Source organism: Coregonus lavaretus (genome assembly GCF_964263955.1).
Source record: "Coregonus lavaretus genome assembly, contig: HAP1_SCAFFOLD_4559, whole genome shotgun sequence".
Lineage (NCBI taxonomy): Eukaryota > Metazoa > Chordata > Actinopteri > Salmoniformes > Salmonidae > Coregonus > Coregonus lavaretus.
Genome location: NW_028159657.1, coordinates 22,501 through 49,068, shown reverse-complemented (window position 1 = coordinate 49,068; position 26,568 = coordinate 22,501). Strand labels below are relative to the sequence as shown.

Genomic DNA, 26,568 nt, shown 5'->3' with positions numbered 1-26,568 from the left:
CCTCCATACAATGGAGCAGGGAGATTTAATCAGTCCTCTATCAGCCTCCATACAATGGAGCAGGGAGATTTAATCAGTCCTCTATCAGCCTCCATACAGTGGAGCAGGGAGATTTAATCAGTCCTCTATCAGCCTCCATACAGTGGAGCAGGGAGATTTAATCAGTCCTCTATCAGCACCATACAATGGAGCAGGGAGATTTAATCAGTCCTCTATCAGCCTCCATACAGTGGAGCAGGGAGATTTAATCAGTCCTCTATCAGCACCATACAATGGAGCAGGGAGATTTAATCAGTCCTCTATCAGCCTCCATACAGTGGAGCAGGGAGATTTAATCAGTCCTCTATCAGCACCATACAGCGGAGCAGGGAGACGGAATCAGTCTGGTTCTGGTCAGCAGTACACACCAGGGACAGACAGTTGTCTTCGGCCAGCTCCTGGTAGTCCTTACTGTGTCTCAGGAGAGAGAGAAGGACTGGAGGAGAGGTGGAGGAGAGGTGGGGGAGAGGTGGAGGAGAGGTGGAGGAGAGGTGGGGGAGAGGTGGAGGAGAGGTGGGGGAGAGGTGGAGGAGAGGTGGGGGAGAGGTGGAGGAGAGGTGGGGGAGAGGTGGTGGAGAGGTGGGGGAGAGGTGGAGGAGAGGTGGAGGAGAGGTGGGGGAGAGGTGGAGGAGAGGTGGAGGAGAGGTGGAGGAGAGGTGGGGGAGAGGTGGAGGAGAGGTGGGGGAGAGGTGGAGGAGAGGTGGGGGAGAGGTGGTGGAGAGGTGGGGGAGAGGTGGAGGAGAGGTGGAGGAGAGGTGGGGGAGAGGTGGAGGAGAGGTGGAGGAGAGGTGGGGGAGAGGTGGAGGAGAGGTAGAGGAGAGGTGGAGGAGAGGTGGGGGAGAGGTGGAAGAGAGGTGGGGGAGAGGTGGAGGAGAGGTGGAGGAGAGGTGGGGGAGAGGTGGAGGAGAGGTGGGGGAGAGGTAGAGGAGAGGTGGAGGAGAGGTGGGGGAGAGGTGGAGGAGAGGTGGAGGAGAGGGGGAGAGGTGGAGGAGAGGTGGGGGAGAGGGGAGAGGTGGAGGAGTGGTGGGGGAGAGGTGGGGGAGAGGGGGGAGGTGGGGGAGAGATGGAGGAGTGGTGGGGGAGAGGTGGGGGAGAGGTGGAGGAGAGGTGGGGGAGAGGGGAGAGGTGGAGGAGAGGTGGGGGAGAGGTGGAGGAGAGGTGGGGGAGAGGTGGGGGAGAGGTAGAGGAGAGGTGGAGGAGAGGTGGGGGAGAGGTGGAGGAGAGGTGGTGGAGAGGAGGAGGAGAGGTGGGGGAGAGGTGGGGGAGAGATGGAGGAGAGGTGGGGGAGAGGTGGGGGAGAGATGGAGGAGAGGTGGGGGAGAGGTGGGGGAGAGGTGGAGGAGAGGTGGTGGAGAGGAGGAGGTGGGGGAGAGGTGGAGGAGAGGAGGAGGTGGGGGAGAGATGGGGGAGAGGTGGAGGAGAGGTGGAGGAGAGGTGGAGGAGAGGTGGGGGAGAGGTGGGGGAGAGGTGGGGGAGAGGTGGAGGAGAGGTGGGGGAGAGGTGGGGGAGAGGTGGTGGAGAGGAGGAGGTGGGGGAGAGGTGGAGGAGAGGAGGAGGTGGGGGAGAGATGGGGGAGAGGTGGAGGTGGGGGAGAGGTGGAGGAGAGGTGGAGGAGAGGTGGTGGAGAGGAGGAGGTGGGGGAGAGGTGGGGGAGAGGTGGAGGAGAGGTGGGGGAGAGGTGGAGGAGAGATGGAGGAGAGGTGGGGGAGAGGTGGAGGAGAGGTGGAGGAGAGGTGGAGGAGAGATGGGGGAGAGGAGGAGGAGGGGGAGAGGTGGAGGAGAGGAGGAGGTGGGGGAGAGGAGGAGGAGGAGGAGAGGTGGGGGAGAGGAGGAGAGGTGGAGGAGAGGTGGGGGAGAGGTGGAGGAGAGGAGGAGGTGGGGGAGAGGTGGGGGAGAGGTGGAGGAGAGGTGGGGGAGAGGTGGGGGAGCGTATTTGTTCCTGCAGGCCCAGCTCTTGTCTAGTATAGATCTCCTAGGCAACAGAAAAGTAACAAAAACAGTAGCAACAAGGACCAGGACTACTGGGGGTCTTGGTGCTGCCCTGCTACTGGTCGATGGAAGGAAGGCTGGTGCCTAGCAACCTGGCTGTGTGTTCTCTGGGTGTGTTTAGCAGGTTGACCTAATAGACTGACAGCCAGTGTGTATTATCAGACCATCAGCCTGGGTGTGTTTAGCAGGTTGACCTTGTCCTAATAGACTGACAGCCAGTGTGTATTATCAGACCATCAGCCTGGGTGTGTTTAGCAGGTTGACCTTGAGAGTAGTGATGGTCCTCTCACCAAGGTGAAGCTCAGCTCAGTTTGCCAGCCTGTCACTGTGCCAAACTCCTTCTCCGCTGACACAGGAGTTCACACCTGGCTTGACCAAACAGTTGTCATGAAATACTACCTACTGGAGCATAGTTGCAAGTTTTGCTGGAAACAAATTAAGTGAATGTTGAATCCGTTTCATCCTCGCACTCTCTTGTAACTTATTTCTCTCTTCCAGAAAGATATGACGTCTGGGATGTGTCAGTGAGGTGTTGTAGCAGAACCACTGGGGCTGCCGATGAACTCCGAACTCCGAACCCTGCTCTGTTCCGTTGGCATGGCAGGAGGTTACCATGGATATGCTGTGGGAGGGTCCAATGAGCATGCCTCTGAAGCTTGATGACATCATCGCTGTGCGTCTGGTAGCCGGAGAAGAACCTGTTACTTGCAGATACGCCTGCCTGGCTTGATGCACACTGTAGCAGAGACAGGCTCTACTGTAGTTTGTCATGTTAAGGAACTCTCTCTATAACACCACATCACTGAGGAGGAGCTGATTAACTAATGTTTGCATGAGTTGATTATGTTCTATATGAGAGTAGGACTACTAGGACCACTTACTGGCTGATTGACTGGCTGGCTGGCTGACTGGCTGATTGACTGGCTGGCTGCCTGGCTTACTGGCTGGCTGGCTGGCTGACTGGCTGATTGACTGATTGACTGGCTGGCTGACTGGCTGATTGACTGGCTGGCTGGCTGGCTGACTGGCTGATTGACTGGCTGACTGGCTGATTGACTGGCTGGCTGTCAAATCAAAAAGTGTCTGAAATGGCATCCTATTCCTTATGTAGTGCACTACTTTTGACCTGGACTCTGGTCAAAGGCAGTGTACTATACAGTCCATTCGGAAAGTACTCAGACCCCTTGACTTTTTCCACATTTTGTTACGTTACAGCCTTATTCTAAAATGGATTAAATCAATAAAAATCCTCATCAATCTAGACACAATACCCCATAATGACAAAGTGAAAAACAGAAATACCTTATTTACATATGTATTCAGACCCTTTGCTATGAGACTCGAAATTGAGCTCAGATGCATCCTGTTTCCATTGATCATCCTTGAGATGTTTTACAACTTTATTGGAGTCCACCTTTGGTAAATTCAATTGATTGGACAGGATTTGGAAAGGCACACACCTGTCTGTATAAGGTCCCACAGTTGACAGTGCATGTCAGAGCAAAACCAAGCCATGAGGTCGAAGGCATTGTCTGTAGAGCTCCGAGACAGGATTGTGTCGAGGCACAGATCTGGGGAAGGGTACCGAAAAATTTCTGCAGCATTGAAGGTCCCCAAGAACACTGTGGCCACCATCATTCTTAAATGGAAGAAGTTTGGAACCACCAAGACTCTTCCTAGAGCTGGCCTCCCGGCCAAACTGAGCAATTGGGGGAGAAGGGCCTTGGTCAGGGAGGTGACCAAGAACCCGATGGTCACGCTGACAGAGCTCCAGAGTTCCTCTGTGGAGATGGGAGAACCTTCCAGAAGGACAACCATCTCTGCAGCACTCCACCAATCAGGCCTTTATGGTAGAGTGGCCAGATGGAAGCCACTCCTCAGCAAAAGGCACATGACAGCCCACAGTTTGCCAAAAGGCACCTAAAGATTCTCAGACCATGAAAAACAAGATTTTCTGGACTGATGAAACCAAGATTGAACTCTTTGGCCTGAATGCCAAGCGTCACGTCTGGAAGAAACCTTGCACTGAATACGTTTTTTATTTTTTATATATTTTCCAAACATTTCTAAAAACCAGTTTTTGTTTTGTCATTATGGGGTATTGTGTGTAGATTGACGAGGGGGGAAAAAACAATTTAATCTATTTTAGAATAAGGCTGTAACATAACAGAATGTGGAAAAAGTGGAGGGGTCTGAATACTTTCCGAAGGCACCGTATACAGTGAATAGGGTGCTATTTCAGACACAACCATAGGTCTGACCTCTTGTTTCCACTAGGGGGCACTGTACAGTAGGACACTAGGAGTTAAGCTGCGCAGAATGCTGCATGGGAAATACACTGATGTATTGGACATGATGTGGACAAATACAGACTTTTACCTGGTGTTGGTTCTAGTAAATGGCCTCCTATAATAATAACATATTTAGCTTTTGTCTCTGCTTTTCCTGTCCGCTATGAAATTAACAGCTGATCGAATAATATAATATGCCATTTATCAGACGCTTTTATCCAAAGCGACTTACAGTCATGCGTGCATTCATTGTTTTTTTGTTTTGTTTTTTTTTGTCACGGGGATCGAACCCACTACCTTGGCGTTACAAGCGCCGTGCTCTACCAGCTGAGCTACAGAGGACCACGAATCATCACAAGGTGTTATGTATAAATGATCTTTGGTGTGGAGAGACAGACAACTTGTTCAGTCGATTTAATTTATTCCGTCTGTGTTTAGTGAGTTAAACCAAGCGTCATCATGGGTTCAACTAATGACTGTCATGATGTAGCTACCACACATGTGGTTGAATCTGTGTTTGCTTAGTTTATAGGTTAGAACAATGATGCTTTGTTGAATCACTAAGTTTAAATTGATTTCTCATCTGTGTTAATGTCATGATTCAAAAGCAGATGGGCTGAGGTGTTCAATAGAGAGAAGTGAAATACTGTGATTCTACTTCAGGTACTGATTTATCAATGGCAGCACGGATGACCTGACTGGTGTAGTTTCACAGGTCCTTTCAGGTGTTCATCCATCATGATCCCGGTGTTATTACTTCACCATGAGGACTTCTTTCTTCTTTCTGACTCCCGAGTGGCGCAGTGGTCTAAGGCGCTGCATCGCAGTGCTAGCTGTGCCCCTAGAGATCCTGGTTCAGAATCCAGGCTCTGTCGTAGCCGGCCGCGACCGGGAGACCCATGGGGCGGCGCACAATTGGCCCAGCGTCGTCCAGGGTAGGGGAGGGGATGTAGAGCATGGCGTTTGCAACGCCAGGGTTGTGGGTTCCATTCCCACGGGGTGTATAAAAAAATATATATAATAAAAAAAAGTAATGTATGCAACTGTAAGTTGCTCTGGATAAGAGCGTCTGCTAAATGACTAAAATGTAATGTAAATCAACGTGTTGCGCTGGCATCCTTACCCTAGTGAATATGGTATGCTGTATCATCAGTCTGTAACTGACCGTTCAGTTTACAATAACCAAACACGAAGCGTCTGGCCTACAAAGTCACTGATATTGTTAACTGGACACTGACACTTATTTACAATTATTTTTTTTACATTTAGTTTGATTGTTCATGATTCTATTTAAATATTACTACGCCGGAAACAATAAAGTGTATTTTGATTCCTTCCAGAAAACGTTCCTATCTTTTCACAAGGGGGATTTTTAGACAGTGCATGCCTACTGGTGGTGTTTGCGATACAGAATGGGCTCATCTGTTGTTGAGAGAAACACGGCGATTCAATCTCTTATTCTGAGCTCATTAGCTTAGCTTAGTTTACTTATACACTCACTGTGATTAGATGGGCGATAGATAGCAGAGGCTAACATGCTAACCCTCTCTGTGATTAGGTGGGTGATAGATAGCACAGAGGCTAACATGCTAACCCTCTCTGTGATTAGATGGATGATAGATAGCACAGAGGCTAACATGCTAACCCTCTCTGTGATTAGATGGATGATAGATAGCACAGAGGCTAACATGCTAACCCTCTCTGTGATTAGATGGATGATAGATAGCACAGAGGCTAGCATGCTAACCCTCTCTGTGATTAGATGGGCGATAGATAGCACAGAGGCTAACATGCTAACCCTCTCTGTGATTAGATGTATGATAGATAGCACAGAGGCTAACATGCTAACCCTCTCTGTGATTAGGTGGGTGATAAATAGCACAGACGCTAACATGCTAACCCTCTCTGTAGAGGAGTTCTCCATGGATAGCCACTCAGTGCTTTAATCCACCAGTGTTTTTAATTCATCTCAGAGGCTCTCAACGTGGATTAAAGTCAAGGTTGATACTCACTGGAGCTAATAAAGAGAGTTGTTGATCTAATCAATCAAATCGATGTACAACAGTAGGCCTATATAAAGCTGGCCAAGCACTCTCACCTTACCTCTACTGTCCCTCTTACCTCGTGGAGCTAAGTGATTGTCTCTCTCTGGCTGAGTCTGTCTAACCGAAGGAGGTTGTTTAATGCTGGCAGTCAGTGGTACGTGATTGACTTATTCCTCTTGGTCAGGGCGGGACGTAGCTAACGCTGCAACAATCTTCTGCCACTGGAGTCTGTCTTTGGCCACAGCTTGCACCCTTGTCCCCACGAGAGACCCATCTCTCGCAGCTCAGCCTACCAGTCAGTGGTACAGCGAAAAACGTTTCCTCTATGGGTAAGGAGGCAAGCAGCCCGCCGGTGTGTGTTCAGATCATGTCGATGATCTTCCTGGTGTGTTTCGGCCTGTACTGCATCGTGAAGGGCGTGTCCTTCGGCTTCTTCAACTGGTGGTACATCCTGGGAGGATCGTGTATCGTGGCGGCAGCCTTCGCATCATTCAGGGTATATGAGGTGTGTATTATCTCTGCCCAGAGGGAGATCTGCGAGGGACAGCCCTGTGGACCCGGAGACTAGGGACAGCCCTGTAGCAGACAGGAGACCCTGCCAGGAGACCCTGCCAGGAGACAGTGGGGTAACATTGTTGTCTTTGACTGGAGGACAGCCAGAGACAGACGGGACTTCTACTGGACGCTCAACCCAGGAACACTGACCTATTGTGAACTATCTGAATATAGGATTGGATAGAAATAAATGACTCCAATAATACTGACTTGAAATAATCGTCTACTGCTTGATTATTAAACCACCAGGTAGTACGCTTTGCCTTTTTAAAGAAGAAGAAGAAATGTTGCACTCATCTCTTTGTGTCACACAAGTCATACATCACAGATAAGAATTTAACCACAAAACGTTTTATTAATTTTAAGGATACCGTTTTTTTCTAAGTAATGGTTTCCTAAAGACATTTACATCTGATATTACAGAAGGCTGCCATGTATGTTACACTGTTCAGATGTAGGATCTTCATTTGATCACTCTTGTTGTTGGGAATTTTCCTGCAAAGCTGGAAATGCAAACGTGTAGTGTATTCAAGGTTTAAAAGGCTTCTAAAGTTTGTAATTTCCACTTTAAAATGTCAGACTTGATTTTCCCTAACGAAAAATGTATCAACCCCTACAATTTTTTAAATATTAATTATAATCCACATAATAATTCACATTTCCCTGTTGCTGCAGGATAATTTTCCAGCTGTAGCAAACTGGCTCAAATTAAGATCCTACATCTGTACGGTCAACATTTACACTGTTGTTATAGGTCAGCCAGTGACTATCACAGACTGCGTCCCAAACGGTACCCTATTCCCTTTATAGTGCACTACTTTAGACCAGGGTCCACAGGTAGTGCACTACACAGTATAGGGAATAGGGTGGACATTCATCAGAACAGAAGAATCAACAACGACAACGACAACAACACATCTTAACATGACCGTTTTGAAAGTCAGTTTATGATTGTACAAAGTTAGCACATAACTTGGAATACACAATATGCGCAACATACTAGTCTGTGAATCCCTTGTGGAGGATTGCTTAAACCGTGTAACTTGTATTATTCCTGTATAGTGCAGCGGTAGTGGAATACTTGTACTGTCGTTTTTCTTGGAAGAGCACAAGGCTATCCAGCTTCTTCTGCGGAGCAGTCGATGCCAGCATAGGTGAACTTCTCATACAGGGTTGTGTTGACATACGTCTGGAAACGACAGGAAGAGAATAGTGTTCTGTGCTTTAATGAACTGTTAGAGAAAGCTTGCAGTGGGCTACTGTCATATACATTTACATTTTACGTCATTTAGCAGACGCTCTTATCCAGAGCGACTTACAGGAGCAATTAGGGTTAAGTGCCTTGCTTAAGGGGCACATCGACAGATTTTTCACCTAGTCGGCTCGGGGATTAGAACCAGCGACCTTTCGGTTACTGGCACAACGCTCTTACCCACTGAGCTACCTGCCGCCCATATCCCCGTCCCAACGCTGTTGCTGCTACTACCTACTGTAACTTCAAATTCTCTACTGAATGTCCTGTGAGTTGTTGTGTTTTTTTTTTTTTTTACCAATGACTGTAAATGAATCAGCAAAAAATAAAGTGTTTTGATTTACCTTCCTCTCCTCCAGCATCCTGTTGAGTGACACCAGTATCTGTTGAAACGAGGGTCTCTCGTAAGGCTTCTCTCTCCAGCACTGCCGCATCAAGTCGTACCTGGACACGACCACACAGGAGAGGGGTGTTATACGTATTTATTACATACGGCAAATAACCTTTGAATCTTGATTGGAACTTATTTGAATGTTTTCAAAACTGCATTCTTATCAGTATTTTTCCTCCACGTCTCTATATTCTGTACGTCTCTATATTCTGTACGTCTCTATATTCTGTACGTCTCTATATTCTGTATGTCTCTATATTCTGTATGTCTCTATAGTCTCTATATTCTGTACGTCTCTATATTCTGTATGTCTCTATATTCTGTATGTCTCTATAGTCTCTATATTCTGTATGTCTCTATATTCTGTATGTCTCTATATTCTGTATGTCTCTATATTCTGTATGTCTCTATATTCTGTACGTCTCTATATTCTGTATGTCTCTATATTCTGTATGTCTCTATATTCTGTACGTCTCTATATTCTGTACGTCTCTATATTCTGTATGTCTCTATATTCTGTATGTCTCTATATTCTGTACGTCTCTATATTCTGTATGTCTCTATATTCTGTATGTCTCTATATTCTGTATGTCTCTATATTCTGTATGTCTCTATATTCTGTATGTCTCTATATTCTGTATGTCTCTATATTCTCTATATTCTGTACGTCTCTATATTCTGTATGTCTCTATATTCTGTATGTCTCTATAGTCTCTATATTCTGTATGTCTCTATATTCTGTATGTCTCTATATTCTGTATGTCTCTATATTCTGTATGTCTCTATATTCTGTAGGTCTCTATATTCTGTATGTCTCTATATTCTGTATGTCTCTATATTCTGTATGTCTCTATATTCTGTACGTCTCTATATTCTGTACGTCTCTATATTCTGTATGTCTCTATATTCTGTACGTCTCTATATTCTGTACGTCTCTATATTCTGTATGTCTCTATATTCTGTATGTCTCTATATTCTGTACGTCTCTATATTCTGTGTGTCTCTATATTCTGTATGTCTCTATATTCTGTATGTCTCTATATTCTGTATGTCTCTATATTCTGTACGTCTCTATATTCTGTACGTCTCTATATTCTGTATGTCTCTATATTCTGTATGTCTCTATATTCTGTATGTCTCTATATTCTGTATGTCTCTATATTCTCTATATTCTGTATGTCTCTATATTCTGTATGTCTCTATATTCTGTATGTCTCTATATTCTGTATGTCTCTATATTCTCTATATTCTGTATGTCTCTATATTCTGTATGTCTCTATATTCTGTATGTCTCTATAGTCTCTATATTCTGTATGTCTCTATATTCTGTATGTCTCTATATTCTGTATGTCTCTATATTCTGTATGTCTCTATATTCTGTACGTCTCTATATTCTGTACGTCTCTATATTCTGTATGTCTCTATATTCTGTATGTCTCTATATTCTGTATGTCTCTATATTCTGTACGTCTCTATATTCTGAACGCCTCTATATTCTGTACGTCTCTATATTCTGTATGTCTCTATATTCTGTATGTCTCTATATTCTGTACGTCTCTATATTCTGTATGTCTCTATATTCTGTATGTCTCTATATTCTGTACGTCTCTATATTCTGTACGTCTCTATATTCTGTATGTCTCTATATTCTGTATGCCTCTATATTCTGAACGCCTCTATATTCTGTATGTCTCTATATTCTGTCTCTATATTCTGTATGTCTCTATATTCTGAACGCCTCTATATTCTGTACGTCTCTATATTCTGTATGTCTCTATATTCTGTATGTCTCTATATTCTGTACGTCTCTATATTCTGTATGTCTCTATATTCTGTATGTCTCTATATTCTGTATGTCTCTATATTCTGTATGTCTCTATATTCTCTATATTCTGTATGTCTCTATATTCTGTATGTCTCTATATTCTGTATGTCTCTATATTCTGAACGCCTCTATATTCTCTGATCTCTACCGTCGGTCTTCAGCAGAGGCCTGTCTGTCTGTAGTACTGACACCCTATAGCCCAGCCCCCAGCTGTTTCAGGGTTAGGATCAGACTACCATCTCCAGACTACTTACACCTCATCGTCACAGTTGAGTGGTTTCTCCAGCCGGTAGCTCTGAGGGAGTTTCTCATACAGCGCTGCACAGGTCATCCCACAGTACGGAGTACCTCCTGATACACAGGTCAACACAAAATACACTGTACATGACAAGACGCACGCACAGTAATGCACACACACTGGACTTATCAGGCTGCACTTCAAACCTGGACACAAACCTAATTATCCTTTATACAAACCTAAACTGACGATCTCCCAGAGAAGTACACCATAAGACCATCTAGATAGAGAAGAGAGAGAGAGAGAGAGAGAGAGAGAGAGAGAGAGAGAGAGAGAGAGAGAGAGAATCAGTGTACACAGTCAGTTTATATACTGTAAATGTATTTGAAAGTTCATTCTGCAGCTGTCACTATCAGTGTTTAGATGACAGTTTAGGTACTTTGGAAACGGAATAAAACGTTGAGGATCAAGTTCGGTATGACACAGACCTGCATCACTATACTGAGAGTGTTGCCGTTTCTAAAAGGACGTATTTGGGTGTTTTTGGAGCCTTTGTTCATGATTTTTCAACACAACAAGGATGAGGAAGTGATTTACTGTTTGGGGTAAGTTTTACAAAAAACAAGTGAAATCACAAAAAAAGGCGTCTGGACCCTTCTATATACATTTACATTTTAGTCATTTAGCAGATGCTCTTATCCAGAGCGACTTACAGTTAGTGAGTGCATACATTATTTTATTTTACATACTGGCCCCCCGTGGGAATTGAACCCACAACCCTGGCGTTGCAAACGCCATGCTCTACCAACTGAGCTACATCCCCCTATAACATGCCATTTCCATCAAAAATAGAGATTTGGTTGTAAAAAAATAAAATAAAATAAAACGTCTCGTTTAAAAGATGCAGTACTCACACATCACTGTTCGTGGTGTAGACACTGTAGTTGAGTGATTCTATGGCCATCCACCTGACAGGTAACCGGCCCTGTGAGTCACACACAGTAAAGATGTCTTTGTCAACAAAGTTTCAGCACCAGGGCTGCAAATAAGAGTGGTGCTAGTGGGCAGCCCTGGTGTGTCCCTCCGTCCAACTGGAAAGGCAGGCTAGGTGACTGCCTTCTGTTTGTGACCACAGCGGCCTGAGAGGATCATACAGTTTCATGGTATAAACGCCCTTGTGATTTTTATGTTGACGTTGAAGTTTGTCAGCTTCGGAGACTCTTACCATGGTCTTCTTCACATAGACCTCCTGCCCTCTGGAGAGACCGAAGTCCGCTATCTTCGCCACTAAGTTCTCTCCCACCAGGATGTTTCTGGCTGCCAGGTCTCTGTGGATGAACTAGAAATCACAAGAGATCTGGTCAGATTATACAACTCACAAGAATAAATCCACTGTGAAGCGTTTATGGGATGTTATATGACTAAAAGCACACTCTCTTGTCTCTGGGGTCTGAAACATAAAAAGGCACGGACCAAGCCTGGTCCCAGATCAGTTTGGGCTGTACCTAGTCTGGACCCAGATCAGCTGTCTTGCCGCGTCAAGGCCAATGCCAACCTGTTTCTGAGCCATGTAGTCTAAGCCACGGGCCAGGTCTGCAGTACTAACCTGTTTCTGAGCCAGGTAGTCTAAGCCACGGGCCAGGTCTGCAGTACTAACCTGTTTCTGAGCCAGGTAGTCCATGCCGCGGGCCACGTCCGCAGCAAAGTGCAGCAGCTGTTGTGAGGTGAGGGTGGAGGCGGTGCTGTTAGCGATAGCGAAGGCCGGGTCAGTCTCCAACACTCTGCTCTTCCTCAGGAAGTCCAACAGGTTACCGTGAGGGGCGAACTCTATGGCCAGGTACAGATAGCCTGGAGACATGGTAGAAAAACCTGGTTAATAATATCATATACCACTTTACTCTATTGCTAGTTAGAGATATCCTGAAGAGAGGTAACAGAGAGAAACCCATCTGATCAACAGGCCAGTAAAACCCATCTGATCAACAGGCCAGTAAAACCCATCTGATCAACAGGCCAGTAAAACCCATCTGATCAACAGGCCAGTAAAACCCATCTGATCAACAGGCCCAGTAAAACCAATCTGATCAACAGGCCAGTAAAACCCATCTGATCAACAGGCCCAGTAAAACCCATCTGATCAACAGGCCAGTAAAACCCATCTGATCAACAGGCCAGTAAAACCCATCTGATCAACAGGCCCAGTAAAACCAATCTGATCAACAGGCCAGTAAAACCCATCTGATCAACAGGCCAGTAAAACCCATCTGATCAACAGGCCCAGTAAAACCCATCTGATCAACAGGCCAGTAAAACTCATCTGATCAACAGGCCCAGTAAAACCCATCTGATCAACAGGCCAGTAAAACCCATCTGATCAACAGGCCAGTAAAACCCATCTGATCAACAGGCCAGTAAAACCCATCTGATCAACAGGCCAGTAAAACCCATCTGATCAACAGGCCAGTAAAACCCATCTGATCAACAGGCCCAGTAAAACCCATCTGATCAACAGGCCCAGTAAAACCCATCTGATCAACAGGCCAGTAAAATCCATCTGATCAACAGGCCCAGTAAAACCCATCTGATCAACAGGCCAGTAAAACCCATCTGATCAACAGGCCAGTAAAACCCATCTGATCAACAGCCCAGTAAAACCCATCTGATCAACAGGCCCAGTAAAACCCATCTGATCAACAGGCCAGTAAAACCCATCTGATCAACAGGCCAGTAAAACCCATCTGATCAACAGCCCAGTAAAACCCATCTGATCAACAGCCCAGTAAAACCCATCTGATCAACAGGCCCAGTAAAACCCATCTGATCAACAGGCCAGTAAAACCCATCTGATCAACAGGCCAGTAAAACCCATCTGATCAACAGGCCAGTAAAACCCATCTGATCAACAGGCCCAGTAAAACCCATCTGATCAACAGGCCAGTAAAACCCATCTGATCAACAGGCCAGTAAAACCCATCTGATCAACAGGCCCAGTAAAACCCATCTGATCAACAGGCCCAGTAAAACCCATCTGATCAACAGGCCAGTAAAACCCATCTGATCAACAGGGCAGTAAAACCCATCTGATCAACAGGCCCAGTAAAACCCATCTGATCAACAGGCCCAGTAAAACCCATCTGATCAACAGGCCCAGTAAAACCCATCTGATCAACAGGCCAGTAAAACCCATCTGATCAACAGGCCCAGTAAAACCCATCTGATCAACAGGCCCAGTAAAACCCATCTGATCAACAGGCCAGTAAAACCCATCTGATCAACAGGCCAGTAAAACCCATCTGATCAACAGGCCCAGTAAAACCCATCTGATCAACAGGCCAGTAAAACCCATCTGATCAACAGGCCCAGTAAAACCCATCTGATCAACAGGCCAGTAAAACCCATCTGATCAACAGGCCAGTAAAAGAGAGCTGTTTGTATCGTACCTCTGTGTTCATCATAACAATACTATTATTATATTACCTCTGTGTTCACAGGCCCCCAGTAGGTTGATGATGTTGGGGTGGTGACCTAGTTTACACAGCACCTCCAGTTCCCCTGCAAAGTCCCTGTGGTCATCTTTAGAGGCATACTCTGTGTGGGGGACACACACACAAGATACACACACACACACAAGATACACACACACACACAAGATACACACACACACACAAGATACACACACACACACAAGATACACACACACACACACACACACAGAGTTGTAACACTAAAATCAAAGTCCCTGTGGTCGTCTTTAGAGGCATACTCTGTCAGAAACACAAATCACTGACTGAGCCTTTAAGTCTCAGAAATATACCAAGGTTGTGTCTTCCAGGATCGTTATCGATGGTGAGACATTAAATCTACTCATTCATTGATTAATTAATTGATCCATCCATTTATCAGTCCATTCATCCATCTATCCATTCATTCAAGGTGCACAGCCTCACCTTTCATGCGTTTGATAGCAGCGTCCATCCTCAGCCCGTCCTTCTTGATGCGGGCTTTGAGCACCTGGCCGAAGTTTCCCTCTCCGATGACGTCCTGGAACTTGATGTCGCTCCACTCCAGGGTGGGGTAGGCCACGGGCTTCTCTGGGTTCTTCTGTTTCTTATTGGGCAGGTTGAGAGAGCCAGAACTGAACTGGACCACTGGCTCCTCTCTCTAACACATGGAAAAAATAAAATCCGAGATGTTTCTAGAAATGTCATAATCTGTGATCGTTATCATTCAGATGTCTGTGTTTATAGTATGTACAGCATGGGCAACGTTAGAGAGACGCAGTCCTCTGTAGCGCAATTGGTAGAGCGTGGCGCTTGTAACGCCAGGGTAGTGGGTTCGATCCCCGGGACCACCCTTACGTAAAAATGTATGCACACATGACTGTAAGTTGCTTTGGATAAAAGCGTCTGCTAAATGGCTTATTATATATAGGATATGATACTTTATTGCCCTCAAGAGTGAACTTGTCTTGCACAATTGAAAAGCTTTCTGAAACAATGGGAGAGTTATTCAGGCCAACCCCAACCTACCAGTGTATTCTGAAACGCCTGAGAGTCAAGACAACATGTTTTTATTGCCCCTGGGGGTATAAATCAAGTTGTATTGATTTGAACTCACCACTATATTCTGGAAGGCCTGGGGCCTCATTTATCAAACATTGCGTAGAAACTCTTCTAAAATACTACTTTCGAATGTGTTTTGGAATGTTCATATGCATAGAAAAAGTGTGATTTATCAAACAATCCTACGACCTTCATAAACACACCGGTAGGAGATAACCGTTGATACATACCACTGGTAGGAGATAACCGTTGATACATACCACTGGTAGGAGATAACCGTTGATACATACCACCGGTAGGAGATAACCGTTTATACATACCAGTTGTTCTCATCCTCAGTACTGGTACACAACCTTGGTTATTTGCATTTTGAAACGTTCCTAATTAACCATATATGGTCGAAATCATCCCTTTAAAGCCTGCGGGAATATATAACGCCGTACCATGAAATAGCCTACAACAGCGCAACTGAAAAAAAGCTTAGAATTAGAGGTGCTGGTGTCAGGCGATTGAGTACAAGCAAAATGTTTTATTTGGCTCGCTCGGTTGTGGTTTGACCAGTAAAAATAAAAACATAGCTACAAAGAGAGGACCATTGGGACAATTCAAGTTGCTTTAGCAATGGAACATTTACTTCAAATGAGTAGTTCAAGAAATAGAGTTAAGAAAATATTTACTAAAAAAAGTAAAAAATAAAATAAAAAGTAACACGATAAAATAACAATAACGAGGCTATATACAGGGGGTACCGGTACCAGGTCAATGTGCGGGGGTACAGGTTAGTCGAGGTCATTTGTACATGTAGGTAGGGGTAAAGTGACTATGCATAGATAATAAACAGCGAGTACAGGGGGTCAATGTAAATAGTCAGGGTGGCCATTTGATTAATTGTCTTATGGTTTGGGGATAGAAGCTGTTAAGGAGCCTTTTGGACCTAGACTTGGCGCTCCGGTACCGCTTGCCGTGCGGTAGCAGAGAGAACAGTCTATGACTTGGGTGACTGGTGTCTTTGACAATTTCTTGAGTCGTGTGTTCCACCTGTTCACCTGGCCACCACATTCAGCAGCGTTTTTTTGCGCAGCACATAACCTATCACCTGCTCATAAAGAGTGGAAGCCTTTTCTTTTCACATAGTTGAACACGTTTTGGGAAGGTGCTTCTATGGCGACGTGGGTGGCCGTCTTCGTAGGCTACTTGGGAACCCATTGATGGCAAAGAAACCCCTCTTGACTTCAACCTGTTGTGCGATGGTGTATGGAAATAGTATGTTACAGTTGGTTTTGCTGACGACTGCATCCAAAACACTGGCTCATCGAGGGATGTGAGATGCCGATCGGAAAGCTCCCGCCTGAGGGTGGAGAGCACTTTGATGCACACCTGAATGGGATGGGTTTGCCTTTCTAAAGTAGGTCTGAAATTCTCACAAGGATCCTACGATTGGTTTTGGGAAACGATATCTGATGAGCCAATCTGTACTTTCGGGCAAAAAGTCCCACCGGTCTCTAAAAACGCGCTCTGCGAAATGCAGCGTGTGACAAATATTCCAACAGAACAAGATCAGCCATGTCTCTCATTCCATTTCCCATGATCTGTCTTCTATAGTATTTGAACAATGGTTTCACTTTCACATGTACCTCTCATTTAACACATTACTGCACTTCATATGGATTATTATCGTAAACAAATGCACTGATGTGGTCAAATAATATATAGCCTGTCAAGATCTGTTGCATGATTTCACAATGGAAATACAATTACATTGAACAATTATTGAATTATTACTCTCTCATTCAAGGGTTTTTCTTTATTTTGACTATTTTCTATATTGTAGAATAATAGTGAAGACATTAAAACTATGAAATAACACATATGGAATCATGTAGTAACCAACAAAGTGTTAAACAAATCAAAATAGGTAGGTGGGGGTTATACAGAAGATAGCCCTATTTGGTATAAGACCAAGTCCATATTATGGCAAGAAAAGCTCAAATAAGCAAAGAGAAACAACAGTCCATCATTACTTTAAGACATGAAGGTCAGTCAATACGGAACATTTCAAGAACTGTGAAAGTTTCTTCAAGTGCAGCCTCAAAAAACCATCAAGTGCTATGATGAAACTTGCTCTCATGAGGACCACCACAGGAATGGAAGACCCAGAGTTACCTCTGCTGCAGAGGATAAGTTCATTAGAGTTACCAGCCTCAGAAATTGCAGCCCAAATAAATTCTTCACAGAGTTCAAGTCAGAGACACATCTCAACATGAACTGTTCAGAGGGGACTGTGTGAATCAGGCCTTCATGGTCGAATTGCTGCAGAGAAACCACTACTAAAGGACACCAATAAGAAGAAGAGACTTGCTTGGACCAAGAAACACAAGTGATGGACATTAGACCGGTGGAAATCGGTCCTTTGGTCTGGAGTCCAAATGGGAGATTTTTGGTTCCAACCGCCTTTTCTTTGTGAGATGCGGTGTGGGTGAACGGATGATCTCTGCATGTGTAGTTCCCACCGTAAAGCATGGAGGAGGAGGTGTTATGGTGTGGGGGTGCTTTGCTGGTGACACTGTCTGTGATTTATTTAGAATTCAAGGTACACTTAACCAGCATGGCTACCACAGCGATACGCCATCCCATCTGGTTTGGGCTTAGTGGGACTATCATTTGTTTTTCAACAGGACAATGACCCAACACACCTCCAGGCTGTGTAAGGGCTATGTTACCAAGAAGGAGAGTGATAGAGTGCTGCATCAGATGACCTGGCCTCCACAATCCCCCGACCTCAACCCAATTGAGATGGTTTGGGATGAGTTGGACCGCAGAGTGAAGGAAAAGCAGCCACCAAGTGAAGACATGCCTGGGGCGGCAGATAGCTTAGTGGGTAAGAGCGTTGTGCCAGTAGCCGAAAGGTCGCTGGTTCTAATCCCCGAGCCGACTAGGTGAAAAATCTGTCTGTGCCCACTTAACCCAAATTGCTCTGGATAAGAGCGTCTGCTAAAATGACTAAAAAAAACAAGTACTCAGCATATGTGGGAGCTCCTTCAACACTGTTGGAAAAGCATTCCAGGTGAAGCTGGTTGAGAGAATGCCAAGAGTGTGCAAAGCTGTCATAAAGGCAAAGGGTGGCTATTTGAAGAATATAAAATATATTTTGATTTGTTTGACACTTTTTTGTTTACTGCATGATTCCATATGTGTTATTTCATAGTTTTGATGTCTTCACTATTATTCTACGATGTAGAAAATAGTAAAAATAAAGAAAAACCCTTGAATGAGTAGGTGTGTCCAAACCTTCTACTGGTACTGTATATACTGAACAAAAATCTAAACGCAACACGTAAAGTGTCAGTCCCATACTTCCTGTGCTGAAATAAAAGATCCCAGAAATTTTCCAAAAAAGCGTATTTCTCTTAAATTTTGTGCACACATTTGTTTACATCCCTGTTAGTGAGAATTTATCCTTGCCAAGATAATCCATCCACCTGACAGGTGTGGCATATCAAGAAGCTGATTAAACACCATGATCATTACACAGGTGCACCTTGTGCTGGGAACAATAAAAGGCCACTCTAAAAGCTTTTTTCACAGAACACAATGCCGCAGATGTCTGAAGTTGAGGGAGCGTGCCAGAGAATTGAATGTTCAATTCTCTACCATAAGCCGCCTCTAACATCATTTTAGAGAATTTGGCAGTACATCCAACCGGCCTCACAACCGCAGACCACATGTAACCACGCCAGCCCAGGACCTCCACATCTGACTTCTTCACCTGTGGGATCATCTGAGACCAGCCACCAGGACAGCTGATGAAACTGAAGAGTATATCTGTCTGTAATAAAGCCCTTTTGTGGGGAAAAGCTAATTCTGATTGGCTGGGCCTGGCTCCCCCAGTGGGTGGGTCTATGCCCTCCCAGGCCCACCCATGGTTGCACCCCTGCCCAGTCATGTGAAATCCATAGATTAGGGCCTAATGAATTTATTTCAATTGACTGATTTCCTTATATGAACTCTAACTCAGTAAAATCGTTGAAATTGTTGCGTTTATATTTTTGTTCAGTATATTTTCCCCATGCTTGACAAGCAGTTCCCTTATTCCACCACTTGGCACTGTGCCTACGTATGGTCACGGCTGTGCAGAAATGTATGCACAGTCTCAAGCAAACGTTCTTATTGATAAATCCCACGCATGGTTTACGCACAGATTTGTGCCCTACGCACTGTTGATACATGGGGCTCCTGGACCATGGAGTCACCACGAGATTCTGGAGGCCTCTCAGCAAACCGGTACCATTCCCAGAACATTAGCTAAGATTCCCATTAAAGTTCTAAATAGGGTTTTTATCTAACATTAGGATAACATTTGTTTATTTTTAAGTTTTGAATGAAATATCCTTGGAATGTTCTCCTAACGTTCACTAAAATGTTGTGCACAACATCTGTAACAACCGCCGCCACAGAACATTCATTAAAAGTTCTCATTAGGTTTCCAGGTAATGTAATAGCTCAAGTAATGTTTCCCAGCAAACCAAATATTGGTTCTGTGACAGTTCCCAGAACATTAGTTAGATTGCGGCAAATGTTCTCATAATACAAAAACTGTCCAGTTATGCTGATGATTATACAATGTTTGTATAAAACATTCGCCTGATGTTGCAAGAACGTTCCCAGAACACATTTAATCTGCTCTTTAAATGTTCCCAGATTGTTTCATTAGGTTGTGGGAACAGTTCGGTGGGAACATTGTGGGGACATCACAAAAGATATGTTCCCAAAACACAAAAACTGTCCAGTTGTGCAGATGATTCTACAACGTTTATTTTAGGGTGCAAAAAACATTCACCTGATTTTACAAAATCGCAAATGGATCCACTGCTGCCATGAAGGGATGCACCTGATTGGCTATGATGTTCAGATATTTTGTGGCATTCAAACTTTGCTCCACTTTTATCAAGGGGCCCAATGTGTGCCATGAAAACACACCCCACACCACCACACTCCTACCACCAGCCTGCAACTTTGACACGCGGCATGACGGATGCATGTACTCGTGGTTTTCTCCAAACCCTAGTCCTCCCATCAGCATGAAACAGCAGGAACTGGGATTCATCAGACCAGGCAATGATTTTCCAATTCTCCAGTGTTTTCATTCCTTTGCCCACTGCAACCCTAGTTTCTAGTTTTTTTGCTGAAAGAAGTGGAACTCTGTAAGGTCGTCGGCTGCCATACCCCGTTCACGTCAAGGTACGACGAGTTGTGCATTATTTTATGGGTTTTTGGGCAACAATATTGTACTGGACTGTCAGTTGACCAACTGTAGCCGTCTATTGCTCTGCATCAATGACCCGTTTTCAACCACTGGCCTGTCGATGGCTGGATGTCCTTTGGGTGGTGGACCATTGAAAAACCCAGCAGCATTACAGTTCTTGACACACTCAAACTGGTGCGCCTGGCATCTACTTCCATAACCCGTTCAAAGACACTTCAATCTTTTGTCTTGACCATTCCCCCTCTGGATGGCACACATACACGTCTCAATTGTCTCAAGGCTTAAACATCCTTCTTTAACCTGTCTCTTCCCCTTCATCTACACTGATTGAAGGTGACATCAATACAGGATCATAGCTTTCACCTGCTCAGTCTATGTCATGGAAAGAGCAGGTGTTCCTAATGTTTTGTACACTCAGTGTACATTTAACCTTGTCTTAAGAGGTCCATTAATATTACCATTACATCATGCAAACGTGTATCTCCTTTAAGCAGATTGGTATACATCCCCATTAGATTTCTCTCCAGATTTAATTGCAATTCACATTTGAGGACTGTATACCCACTACAAGGAGATGTTACACACAGCATTTTAATTTCACACGACATTTGAATAGCATTTAATCATACAAACACTAACATATGTTTTATATGTTGACAATCCACACATGTGGGCTTTGAACCTGCAACGTTTGGTTCCTAAGCCAAGTCTTCTATCCTCTGCACCACCAGGGAAGCTCTCTTGCATCTACTTTTTTCAGTATATAGCCATGGCAGTATGGTTGCCATGGCAGTATGGTTGCCATGGCAGTATGGTTGCCATGGCAGTACCGTCAATCTGAAATTCCATGTTTCCTGTTTTAACCTTCTTAGACATAACTGACCCCAGGTAAATACTGGTAACTGGGTTATTCACCATCACTCCACCCATCCTCTTTATGTGCTGCGTACTTCTGGGCCCATATTCACAAGGTATCCAAGACTATGAGCGCTGATCTAGGATCACTTTTGCTTTTCAGATCATAACAAAATAAGACCTGAAGGGTCATCCAAGACTCTGAGTGCTCATCTAGGCTCATGAAAAATAGGACTGAGGGGCACATGTCAAGTGTCTCAAAGTAGGAGTTATATCTGGTGTGTAAAAACTAGAAGAAAAAAAAAGTATGTTTTACACAACGGTGAATTTTTTACAGTTGGTCTAAATTCTGCATTTCTGACTGGATTTATAAATCTGGATGACATAAAGACATCCTCTCATTTAGTAGAGTGTATCTGAGCCCCAATTTCACCATTGTTTGTATTTGTTTATTTTTTAAGAAACATGGTTAAAATGCCAATTGTCTCTATATCCCCTACAAGACAGTCCTTCAGTCTAGAGAGAAACATCCTGGAGATGCCTTCCTGTTAGGCCTACTGCTGCTAGGTAGCTCTCTCTCTGCTCTTCAATCCAGTTAAATCATGACACATTCCAATATGCTTTAAGAAGCTAAAAATGTGCATGCTGAGAATGTTGTGTTAATATTAGGTAAAACTTAAATACAATATTTTCAAAATGTTCTTGAAATGTTCTGAGGACCTCCAAGACAAGGCTAAATGTATATTGTGTGAACATTGAATGAAATGTTATGTTAACGCTAAAACAAATATGCTATGAACGTCATAACAGCTGACTTATTTGGAAATTGTAGAACATTGTGGGAATGTTCTGTGCAACCTATGTGAATATCACAATAACATTCTTGCAACATTCCAGACAACTCCCATAACTTAATTAAATGTTCTCGGAACCTTTAAAGAACTTAGACCAGGTGTTCAACATTCTTTCAACATTATAGGAATGTCCTGTGCAACCTAACTTAAACATTGCATGAAGGTCATTACAACTGAGCATCATTTGTGTTTTGGGAACCTCTCTCTTGTAATGTACCCATACTGTTCCCACAACCTAATTACATGTTCTGGGAACCTTTAAAGCACTCGGAAAGGCTGTTCTGTCAACATTCTTGCAACATCAAAGGAATGTTTTGTGCAACCTGATAAAACATTATCTAAATGTCAGCACAACTGGACAGTTTTATTGTTTTTTAGGAACCTATCTCTTGTCATATGTTCCCACAACCTAATGAAACATTCTAAGAACAGATTAAATGTGTTCCAGGAACATTCTTGCAACACCAGGCAAACGTTTCATACAAGCATTCTATTATCATCAGCACGACTGGACATGAGAACATTTGCCGCGACCTGATGAATGTTCTGGGAACTTTCACAGAACCAATTTCGGTTTGCCCGGGCTGGACCCAGAACTCACCACTATGTTCTGGAAGGCCTGGACCATGCGTCTCTGGAAGGTGGCTCTCTTCAGCTGTAGGACGATGCAGAAGGCCAGTAGGATGGTGATGCAGGTCATCCCAGCAGAACCCAGGATGGCATAGAACAACATGTTGCCCTCGCTGCCAAGCCCAGCTAGACCTGGGGGAGGAGGAGGGGAGGAGGGGGAGGAGGGAGGAGGGGAGGAGGGGAGGAGGGGAGGAGGGGGAGGAGGGGAGGAGGAGGGGAGGAGGGGAGGAGGGGGGGAGGAGGAGGAGGGGAGGAGGGGGAGGAGGAGGGGAGGGGAGGAGGGGAGGATGAGGAGGGGGAGGAGGGGGGGAGGAGGAGGGGAGGATGAGGAGGGGGAGGAGGGGGGGAGGAGGAGGGGAGGAGGGGGAGGGGGAGGAGGAGGAGGAGGGGAGGAGGAGAGGAGGAGGAGGGGGAATATGTTTCAAACATAGTGTTAGGCACATCCAATAACTTGGCTTTAACGCTTCCTGTGGGTTAAGCCTGATGAAGACCTTTGGGTCGAAAACGTTGCATAATAAACTGTGGGAGCATTCATCAGTGGGTATCTTTCTATCTGGGGGGGAGATATGTTGGCATGGAGAGGGAGATAATGTTGGCTACAGTCATGGAAACGTTACTACTTAGTCCCCGGTAGTTGTGTCACATTGAGTGGGTTGTAATCTTAGTCCCCGGTAGTTGTGTCACATTGAGTGGGTTGTAATCCTGAAACCCAGAACCAAACCTCACTTTTGCCAGCTACTTGATTTATAGCATTAAGTGGGGGGTTGTTGGGGGCTAATCTGAACTAAGCAGGGGGTGGATGGTGGAGGGAGGGTTTGGGTCATGGGGGGATAGAGTGAGGGTTTGGGTCATGGGGGGTTGGAGTGAGGGTTTGGATCATGGGGGGATAGAGTGAGGGTTTGGATCATGGGGGGATAGAGTGAGGGTTTGGATCATGGGGGGATAGAGTGAGGGTTTGGATCATGGGGGATAGAGTGAGGGTTTGGATCATGGGGGGATAGAGTGAGGGTTTGGATCATGGGGGGATAGAGTGAGGGTTTGGGTCATGGGGGGATAGAGTGAGGGTTTGGGTCATGGTCGTCGTGAGGTAATGTGATACTAACTTATGGGAGACTCCTGTGGTGTCATGGTACAGATGGGGATATGAGGTTTTGTGTGATGTATTGTGGGTAACTAACTTACTGGTGTGATGTACTGTGGGTAACTAACTTACTGGGGTGATGTACTGTGGGTAACTAATTTATTGGTGTGATGTATTTTGGGGTAACTAACCTACTGGTGTGATGTATTGTGGGTAACTAACCTACTGGTGTGATGTATTTTGGGTAACTAATTTACTTGTGAGATGTATTGTGGGTAACAAACTTACTGGATATTTCCTGTGATGTATTGTGGGTAACTAACTTACGGGATATTTCCTGTGATGTATTGTGGGTAACTAACTTACGGGATATTTCCTGTGATGTATTGTGGGTAACTAACTTACGAGAGCTCTCCTGCAGTGTCATGGTCCGAAGGGGGATCTGAGGTTTCTCTAGACTCTCCCCCATGTTGTTCTTGGACCAGAACTCCACCAGGTACGGAGTGTCAGGTTTCAGACCACGCAGCTGGAACTGCATCTGATTGGCTAACTGTCCCTGTAGCCCCTCCTCCACCTGCTGAGGAACGTTGATCTCTGCCAGCTGGCTGTAGTCGGCCAGGGTGTTGTCTTGGAAACGCAGCATCACCTAAGGAGCACGTTGGAAATAAGGCTGCAGGTTTCTTTTTGTGCTAAATCCTTGTAAATTGTTAAGAAAGTGTGCTATGTTGTGTCTCTGGCTGGAGCGGCTTCATATGTATTTTAATTAGCAAATAAATTCAAATAATCAATCAATGAATGACCTTGGAGATGGAGTGACCCTCGGCCAGAGACCAGGTAATGATAGCTGAGGTGTCTGTGATGTTGCAGCTCCTGATGTTGGACGGGGCCGGGGGCAACTCTGACAGAACATGGGATAGGTGTTAAGAGTAGTTCACTTTGAAGGGAAGTTGAAGAAATGAAAGATGTTCTAGCCGTATACGCACAGTAGGATTTGTGTAGAAGACGTCTGCAGCGCCATAGTAGCCCTGTGGCAAGCTGGAGAAAACAACACCCTACTCTTTTCTAAAAGGCAAGCAAACTAAATCAACGCAGTCAAGCAATAAAGATTCACAATCTTCTAGTGCTCCTTTTCATTTTTGTCGGATCATCTTCCACTGGTCGTTAAGTTGTTAAGTTATTCAATCTGATAAAAGTGTGTTTTGGCAGTCATTACCGTTGCTAAGTGTCCATGCAGAGACGGGTTGGCTGTGCTGTCCCACCGACACCGTCATCATCATCACGCTGCACTCATACTTGTGTCTGGGCTTCAAGTCTAGCAGTTTGAGGCCAGTGGAGTTGGATGGGAGCCGGTAAGGCTTAATGGTCCCCGGGTCAGAACTCTGAACACACTCCACCTGATAATAGAATAACATCACGCGGTCCTCTGTAGCTCAGCTGGTAGAGCACGGCGCTTATAACGCCAGGGTAGTGGGTTCGATCCCCGGGACCACCCATATGTAAAAATTTATGCGCACATGACTGTAAGTCACTTTGGATAAAAGTGTCTGCTAAATGGCATATTATTATCAATCAGAATCACTTTTATTCATACCAGGAATTTGACCTGGTGAAGTGGTGCTGACATAGTCAATAGATGAATAATGTACACATCATTTAAATACTGTAGCAGATGCTGTTAACCAAACGCAACTTACAGTGAGTGCATGCATTTTAATGTATGTGCCCCCAAGTGGGAATTGAACCCTTAACCCTGGCATTGCTAGCACTATTACCGATGGAGCCACGCTTACCTGGTAGGTCCAGTCCTCCGTAGCCGACCCAGGCCCCATCACACGGTCCCAGGACAGGCCCAGGGAGGTCTGGGATATGGGGACCAGCCTCACCCCCGAGGGGAGCGGGAGGTCTGGAGGGGGGAAGGGAGTCGTGAAGGTCAATTAACCCCTGATGCATGGCTGTCTAACACTCACAGGAGTCTACAGCCATGTCTCAGGGTTAGAGGTCATTGGGAGACTGGGATCCCGCCATTGGTCAGTTGATTTAGTAGTGAAATGCTGTGTAACTCAGAGGTTAGTGGTAAATCAGGTTCCTGTAAGGCCTCCATGTCTCATTTGGAATGTCAAGATCAGAAGAACATTTATTGTGTCCGTAGAGATACAGTGAGGGAAGAAAGTATTTGATCCCCTGCTGATTTTGTACTGTTTGCCCACTGACAAAGAACTGATCAGTCTATAATTTAAATGGTTGGATTTATTTGAACAGTGATTGACAGAATAACATGGCCGAGCAGCCGCACACAAGTCTAAGATCACCGTGCGCAATGCCAAGTGTCGGCTGGAGTGGTGTAAAGCTCGCCGCCATTGGACTCTGGAGCAGTGGAAACGCGTTCTCTGGAGTGATGAATCACGCTTCACCATCTGGCAGTCCAACGGACTAATCTGGGTTTGGCGGATGCCATGAGAATGCTACCTGCCCCAATGCATAGTGCCAACTGTAAAGTTTGGTGGAGGAGGAATAATGGTCTGGGGCTGTTTTTCATGGTTCGGGCTCCTTAGTTCCAGTGAAGGGAAATCTTAACGCTACAGCATACAATGACATTCTAGACAATTCTGTGCTTCCAACTTTGTGGCAACAGTTTGGGGAAGAGTGTGCATGACAATGCCTCCGTGCACAAAGCGAGGTCCATACAGAAATGGTTTGT

The 26,568-nt window shown here is 45.0% G+C and overlaps 1 protein-coding gene across 1 annotated transcript in view; it reads right to left on the bottom strand.

Moving 5' to 3' along the window:
• Positions 1 to 7,249: 7,249 nt before the first annotated feature.
• The window catches only part of LOC311122590 (angiopoietin-1 receptor-like), a gene marked incomplete at its 5' end in the record, with an annotated part of 37,732 nt that continues 18,413 nt past the window's right edge, over positions 7,250 to 26,568 (bottom strand). The window contains 14 exon segments of the mRNA XM_084196932.1: positions 7,250 to 8,108; positions 8,516 to 8,615; positions 10,642 to 10,738; positions 10,865 to 10,905; positions 11,540 to 11,610; positions 11,851 to 11,964; positions 12,283 to 12,473; positions 14,103 to 14,213; positions 14,573 to 14,786; positions 22,761 to 22,921; positions 24,276 to 24,516; positions 24,671 to 24,768; positions 25,084 to 25,264; positions 25,661 to 25,773. Coding sequence (XP_084053058.1) covers positions 8,034 to 8,108; positions 8,516 to 8,615; positions 10,642 to 10,738; positions 10,865 to 10,905; positions 11,540 to 11,610; positions 11,851 to 11,964; positions 12,283 to 12,473; positions 14,103 to 14,213; positions 14,573 to 14,786; positions 22,761 to 22,921; positions 24,276 to 24,516; positions 24,671 to 24,768; positions 25,084 to 25,264; positions 25,661 to 25,773 — 1,808 coding nt within the window. The 3' untranslated portion in view covers positions 7,250 to 8,033.